Raw genomic sequence first — 8,277 nt, 5'->3', positions numbered from 1 at the left:
GGTTCCACTTAAACGGGAGGTTCTCTTAGCAAGTTATTATTTATTGTAAAAATGTGAACGAGGTTAACATTCGGAACTGATTTCTCATTCTGCTGACATCAGAACTTGATCAAAGAAGAGTTGTCAAAAAAAAAAGAAACGGGGGAAAGGGCTAACTCTCTCTCTCTCTGCCGGTTGCTATTCACGACTAGAGTCGCGAACTGCCCTCCCGGCGAGGGTGGTCGAACGAGGAATTGACTCCTCGGCCGGTTGCTATTCACGACTAGAGTCGCGAACTGCCCTCCCGGCGAGGGTGGTCGAACGAGGAATTGACTCCTCGGTCGGTTGCTATTCACGACTAGAGTCGCGAACTGCCCTCCCGGCGAGGGTGGTCAAATGAGGAATTGATTGCGGAGAAGCAAAAGAGTATATTCTCGCAATGCTTTTAGGCGGTTATGCGTCACTGGTAAGTTCCGAGTATTAACCTCGAGTTAGATTTTTACCTAGTGGAACTCCCGATTAAAATTTGTGGGTAGACTTACTACTTGCTGCTACTGGTGGTGCGATTTCCTTCACTCTTTCGGCCCTTACGGCTGGCTAGGTAGTTCGGTGGATTTTTGGCACACTGGTTGCACTTGCATTTGTAACTTGTATGCGTCGCGACTTTGCTGCGGCACTCCCGGCAGAATCAGTAAGTTTTTCTGGATACGCGGCGCGATTCTTTCTGAGTTTNCGATTCCGAGAGCCCTGGCTTATATACCGTTTTAGTAAGCGAGGATTCTCCCAATCGGGAACTCAGTTGAGCTTTGCTGGTTCCTATTTGTTAATTAGTCGGTCGGGCGACTTTCGAGATTGCCAATCGGCGACGATCTCTCGCTTCGGTCGCCTCGTCCGATTTTTTGGGGAAGGAAAAAGGGAGAGTGTTGTCTTTTCGACCACGCCGTATAGACTCCTTGTTGTTTGTTTGTAATAAAAATGCCGGAGTTTCTATTTGCGCCGGTCGCTCTAATTTTTATGACCGGCGTTTTCATGACCCGGAGATATCCGGGTTTGCTTGGAAAGCTGCTCGAATAGTTATCTAAAATTTCGTGTTATTGCTAGGCGCAGTTTATCTTTCCGGGCGCCGATATAATTTTTGTTTGTTCTCCTATCGTCTGGAGTTTTAAGTTTCCAAACGATAAGAAACCCGTTCGAGTTATTTATTAAAAAAAAAAAAAAAAAGGGGGTTTGCTATGCGTTGGCAAAAAGGGGACCGTGGAGTCTCCAGGACGTAACACACATCTATATTGTAGAATTCCTTTCCACGGTCAGTTTGCAAATTCTTTGGACATCGTTTGTTATCCCAAAATATTCCTGGAAAACTTTTGGTGACTTCGCATCCACTCTTACTCTTAAGCGGTATAGCCCACGCGTACTTGCTCAGCACATCNATAACCGTAAGTATGTAGTGGTAACTTCTGTTGAAGCGCGAATGCGGACGCATCTCTACCACATCCGCTTGCCAGAGATTATCATATCCGTGTACGATAACGCGTCTACGGGGAAAATTTCTTCTTGCCGGAGCATGCAATTCTTCTACGAGACGTTGTTTTTCGATTGTGACATGATTCGTCGCCATAGCTGTCTTACTATATGTCTACTGTGTCAGTCGTTTTATTTTGGTTTGATAGATATTGAAGTGTACGCTGAATTTGTTTTATAGCGTCGCGCAACGCTTGCCCATCCTGTTGAAATGTGATAATTTTTCTCTCACGTGTCTCTTGCCATTCATTCACATTTGTGACACACATATCTACGTATCATTTGTTGGCGGCGTTAGTGTCGGTATCGGGTTGCGCTACATGCAGTATCTTGCGCGACCTCGCATCGTAGCCGGAACCGACAAAGCAGAGAGCGGTATTACGCACGTAATTTTGCAGTATTGCTTTTTTCTCATAATAATACATCGACGCTCCATGTGTTTCGAGCGATATCCCAAATTTGTTAATTGGCATGATAACGCGCACACGACTGACTGACTCTAACGCCGACGCGCTATTTACTTTATAATGAATCCCGATTCGCGGAGTTCCTCGATGATCGACAAAATTTCGTCGTGAGCATTATTGCCCGCTTGACGGGAAGCGTCTAGCAACCGCAGACGATCGACGAGTTCATTGGGATCGTCCCAGTTCGCGTACTCGATCTTACAAACGCTTAACGTCATATTACGCGGTATACCTTTACCCTGCTTAGTACGCACACTGGATATTAAAGGTGCAATTATGTATCTATATTTGTATCCTTTGTTACCCAGTATTGCACCGAGCATGTTGTGATGTTTTTTATGAGCATGTGTTATTTCCAATATCTTTTTTGGTATCGTTGTTTATCTTCCTCGGTATATAACGCTCTTTGGACATTTCATGAAAATTATTTCGTACAATCCTTGTGTTGCTTTGAATCGTATACCATCTATAATTATATTATCCTGTTTATCCACGTCAAAACGCTTATCACCGAGCATCATTCCATCGTTGTCGAAATACACACCATATAGTCTATGTCGTTTTCTTTCTTACCACTCAGGATAGCTTTCATATATTGTTGTGCCAACGGACCAAAATGATTTTGAAACATTTCAAGACCCTCCAACGTTTGCATTTGACGTTAAATAGTTGACTCGAACAATTTGTTGTTAGTAGCATCAGTAGCAACGATAGTGTCAATCGATGGNGAATCCCATGTCAATTGTCGTTCGGTTTGTTCTTTCGTCGGAGTAGAAGTCGCCATTGCAGTGTTATATCGTGTGCGCTTTGAATTGTGTAAAGTAGGGGACAGTGTTCGATGTCTGCGTTCGTTTTCGCTTCGTCTCGTGTGACGTGTCTTCAAGAAACACTGTGTCCGACGTTTTTTGCTTAGTTTCCTTGCTTAGTTTTTTTGCGTATTTTCAGCAATCTGGTTTAGAGGTTCACTAATAGGTTTGAACTGTTTTTTCAATGCAATTTCTTCTTCTAATTTCCCGGTTTTCAGAGCGCGATATTTTTGACGAATGGATTGACTCGTTTTTGCAATCTCCTTTGCTACTTTCTCGCGGACTATAATTTCATTGCTTTCGTCAGCCATGTTGCTCGTACTGTAGGAGAAACGATACTTGGTTGATGTCTCAACAACGATTAACCACTCGACGGTATCGCGAACTCGTTAAATCCTTTTCTATAGTGACCTCTGTTCAAAGGACTGTCCTTGTCGATCACTAAAAATCCATATTTGGTTTGCTAACATTTGTGGCATAATATACAGAACTTCTCGTACGACATATCCGTATTTACATGATCGTTATACACAAGTTTGAGACTGGTACCATCTTGTTTAAAAAGAATTATTAGATTTGCGTTGTCACGTATAAGATGCTTTGGTATCCTCGCGTACGTCTGACAAAGATAGAAACAGTCGACACTCGAGTGACGACCCATTGCAAAGTATTCTCGTATCGTACCCTGTTTGTCATGCCACGTCATCAAAAATGAAAATAGAATTTGGAAGTGCTTCACATTATTAGAAAAAGTAAAGTAACCGATTTTACCTACTGATGAAAGTACATTCTTCAGATATTAATACTTTGGTTGTTGCAACGACTTAGAATACACATACACGTTTTCAAAACGTACACCGTCTGGACTTTCAAGCAAGCTTAACACTACATTCGTCTTGCCGCAGTTCAAAGAACCGCACACAATACCGCGTATAGTAACCGGTAGGTATTGCCACAGGTTGCCGCACAAACTGCATGGTTTGTTTGTAACTGCCTCGCGCAAGGAGCACCTATTTATAGAGATGCGTCGAGCCTTTCTACTCAGTCGTCAGAAGACAGCTGATGTCAAACGTATATTGTAATCTATGTCAGGTCGTGGATTGTTAAATCGCGTGATAAACGCTCTTCCCGTCGAATTACATATTCCGGGCTGTCAATTTTGTGGCCCGGGAACGCGTTTGGAAAAACGATTAGCTAGAGGCGATCGCGGCATTAGTCCATTGGATGCGGCTTGTCGTGAACACGATATAGCTTATTCGCGAAGCAACGAACTCGCTGCTCGACACGTGGCTGATAACGCACTTGCTGCAAAGGCGCGCGATCGTATTACAGCGGCAGACTCGAGTCTCGGTGAGAGAGCAGCTGCGACCGCCGTATGGGCGGCTATGAAAGCAAAAACTAAACTCGGCATGGGCTTGAAAACGAAAAGCAAGTCAGCAAAAAGGAAGCAAATACTTCCAATTGCTAAACGCGGCGGTGTGTTATCGGTCCTACCGCTGCTGGGTGCTTTCGGTGCGCTCGTTGGTGGAGCGGCAGGAGTTGCAAAAACGGTAAATGATACGAGAGCTGCACAGCGGCAGCTAGAAGAAATGCAACGTCATAATCGCGCGATGGAAGGTCGAGGAATTTATCTGACTCCGTACGGAAGAGGACTTTCAAAGAAAAAAAACATTAAATGTACCTACAGGTGTAACAACAAATATGCAGTTAGAACAAGGTAGCTAAGCGCATGCGTATACCTTTCTTTAGAGATGTTTTTATGCGTAATACATTACCGAACATAGTACATTGCAATAAGAGTGGTATCGTCAATTTGGATGATACAAATGGACCAGGTACTCACTGGGTGGCGTATGCAAAAAGAGGAAAGCATGTCATATATTTTGACAGTATTGGCAATCTTCAACCACCGAAAGAGGTGGCTCGTTATCTAAAACATGCCGTGGACAAAATAAAATATAATCGTACATCTTATCAATGTTACATTCAAAGCAATTGTGGCCAATTTTGTTTATGGTTTTTTCAAACGGTTGATAAGCCGTATTTCTTTAAATAGTGTGCTATCAAACTTTAATACGCATTCGACAACATGTCACTGACGTTCACACTTACCGGTAAAAGTAGTATATTTGCGGTCAGCTACTTTCTCGCCATTGATTTAAGTGACGGTGATTACGAGCTTGGAGTAATAGATTTTGAAACATATTATACAATACCGAACGTAAATTCGTCGAACAACAAATTTTATTACAATACGGATGACAAGCAGATTATAATTCCTGAAGGATCGTACGAATTGCGGGATATTAACAATTATCTGCAACATGCAATGATGCAACGTAATGCGAGAAGCGAAGATAAGGATGAGGAAATCTCACCACTAATATTACGTGCAAACACTAACACAATGAAAAGCAAAATAAACTGCGCCTATCAAATAAATTTTACTAAACCTGACACCATTGGCTCGCTGTTGGGATTTTCATCAACCCGTATTTTAGATCCACGACAGTGGTATGTATCAGACGTGCCGATTAATATTATCAACGTTAACATTATTCGCATAGAGTGCAACGTGACCGCTGATGCATACAGCAACAACCGGTGCGTGCATACGATACATGAATTTTCACCGAACGTGCCGCCAGGATATAAGATCTTGGAAACACCGGTAAAGATTATTTACCTTCCGATCATTGTGCAGAGCATTACGGATCTCACGATACGTATTGTGGATCAGTACGGACAATTGCTTGATTTTTGAGAAAAGGAAATAACCGTCAGGTTACACATGCGACGCCGACGACTGCGATACGCGGCATGCTCGTGCTGAACGAGGCGGATCAAGTGACGCAAGATACAAGGTTTCCATTACAAACACTTGCTACGACGTACAGTAATTGGAAGAAGCTAAGTTCGATAAACGTTACATTTTTGCAATCGTTGGGATTTATTGTACGAGAAGTTTGAAAATATGTGCGACATTTTAAATGTTGGGGGCGAGCCGATCTTTGACGATCACATCGTCAAGATTGAAACTCACACGTACAATCTGTATGTGAACACGACATTTGAACACAGTAATGAAATACGCATACCTATACACAGAGATGTGCATTATTTGAAATGGATGCATTTAAAATAGAAATGCAAAATGTAAAATGCNTATTTTGTATTTTATATTTAAAATATATTTGTTCAAAACCTATTTTACATTTCCATTTAAATGGCTTTAATTATCCATTTCCTATTTCAAATACAATTTTCTCGTAAAAAATTACTTGAGATACAGTCTAACTTCTATTTTTGTTTTCTACGTATTTGTTCGTTTCCTTTTCATATACATATACAAAGGCTGCGTTTCGATATTCACTGCCGGTACTAAATCCATACTTTATATGTACTATAGATTTGCAATATTGGCAGTAAATATCGAAACGCAATCAAACTAATATACATAAATACTTCTTCTACTGCTCTTTTTATCTATAACAAAACAAACTCAAGAGTTGCTAAAGTTCCGCTAGATTATGTATCAGTGTTTACAGTGATAATACAACGTGATTGGTGGAGAAATAAAATTATTAAGAATGGAGAGGACACTTCATATTTGCATTTTTTAGAAACAATTTGATTGCCTACGGTCTCAAACCTTAACAAAAATAAAGTTTGATTATCAATATATGTACTACGCAGTGATGCTACTAGTATATGTTCATTCTGTTATCCATAAAGCTTAGATATGGAGTGGATGTAGCCTATTCAAGCAATGAGTGGGAAGTGTGAGCAAGATCTGAGAGACAGAAAAAATATACTTCTGTCCTGCTCATGTACTGTTTTTTTTCTTTCTTTCATGTGCTTGCGCAAGTGCCACGTGATATACGAGATTTGTTTTATTTTCTGAAATAACCTGTAAAGTAGCAGCCAGTGCAAACCCGGGCGATTTTCCTCCACCTTGTCGTGGTGCCCGGGCTTAGGAGCGGTGAAGCGAGGGGGCTATACTGGCGGGGAATCCTTTGATTCCCTGGCAGGGTCACCCATGCCAGGAAGGCCCTTCGCGGAGCTCCTGTACTAAGAGAGGAAATAGAGGAAGGAAAATCTCGAACAAAAACCGGGGGATTCCAGCCTCGCTTAGCACTTTTTGCCGGTGCAACTGGGATAGGGGAGTAAACCCTGACTGCAAATCCGGGGCGTCCGACTCCGTCAGCCACGGCGCAATCGGACTAGGGGAGTAAACCCTGACTACAAATCCGGGGTGTCCAGCTCCAAGAGGCGCTTTCGGGTCGGCCACTGGACTAGGGGAAGGAAAACCCTGATTTCAAACCCGGGTAGGACGGGCTCGTGACCTTTGGACGGGGACCGTCCTAGGAGAAGGAAAACTCCGAAATCAAACCTCCCAAATTGGTACAACATGNAAGCACAAAAAGTAAAGGATGTACCACTACCGGACCAGGGCGATCGGACGTCCAGGTCCCGGCGGCTCGGGGGTTCCGACCCTGCCCCCGTACCGTCGTCATCAAACGAGGGGTTGGCCGTGTCGTGCGATGCAGGCGACACGGTTACCTATGCTACTGCAGAGGAAGGCGGTAACCAGCAGGCGGAAACGTCTGCTGACTCACCTGTGACGTCGGTGGCAACGCCTGCTGATTCACCGGTGGCGTCGGCGGCAACAACGTTGATTCCTCCGTTGTCGGAGGAGACGATGACCGCGATTTCCCTGTCGTCGGATGATGGCGGTGATGACACGCTGGGCGCTGATGGTCTGCCCATCGGACTCGATGACGACAACGACTACTACATGCCCCTGAGTTATGAGGGCGATGTAGGTAGTCCGGCCTGTGCAGCTACGGGCACGACGGCCTTTAAACGGCCGCGGGAGTGTATCGATCGGGGCTCCTCCACTTCGACGGAGGGCACTAAGGCCCAGACGAAGAAGCCCCGACCAAAAACAAAGGAGGCACGAGCGGACGCTGCTAAGAGGCTGGGCATTGTCACGTCCGCCGGAATGGAGGACTCCGAATTCGATGATGTGCGGGACTTCACGGAGTACACCGGGCCGCAAATTACGGCCTATATCAGGACGGCGATGGACTCCCTGAAGGTCCACACATTAAGATGCGGGAATCTAAAGGGCAGCTATATTAAGCTGTTTAAAAATATAGCTGCCTCCGTTACGATGGCGATCGAAGCCTACTGCGGCCGCGCAGATGAGGTGGGAGACCCTGAGGGGCTGCAAGCGCGCGTCCTGGAAGTGACGAACGACAACCTCACTCTTATGAGGGAGAAGATTGCGTTGGAGGGGGAGCTGCGACGTGCTAAGGACGCTCATCGCGCCATCGGCTCTCCCCCTCCCCTTCCACAGCGCATAAGGACGAAGAAGAGCGCTGTCCAAACGGCTCCGGTTCCTACCGTTACGTCGGTGACGGTGATCCCACCGCGGCTTGCGGGAAACGCGGTACAGCGGCCACCGGTGCCTGCTGCAGTAGATAGCCGGGATGCCGGGG

At 44.7% G+C, this 8,277-nt stretch overlaps 1 protein-coding gene across 1 annotated transcript in view; it reads right to left on the bottom strand.

Annotated features, from left to right (window-relative positions):
- LOC109862493 overlaps positions 1-1,462 on the bottom strand; it is a 3,943-nt gene extending 2,481 nt beyond the window's left edge. Inside the window, exon 1 of the mRNA XM_020442562.1 lies at positions 1,259-1,462. Coding sequence (XP_020298151.1) covers positions 1,259-1,462 — 204 coding nt within the window. The remainder of the gene's footprint in view (positions 1-1,258) is intronic.
- Between the last annotated feature and the right edge of the window lie 6,815 nt (positions 1,463-8,277).

This window comes from Pseudomyrmex gracilis, unplaced genomic scaffold, assembly GCF_002006095.1.
Source record: "Pseudomyrmex gracilis isolate BER0280 unplaced genomic scaffold, ASM200609v1 scaffold_1850, whole genome shotgun sequence".
Lineage (NCBI taxonomy): Eukaryota > Metazoa > Arthropoda > Insecta > Hymenoptera > Formicidae > Pseudomyrmex > Pseudomyrmex gracilis.
This window is presented reverse-complemented; position numbering and strand designations above follow the sequence as displayed.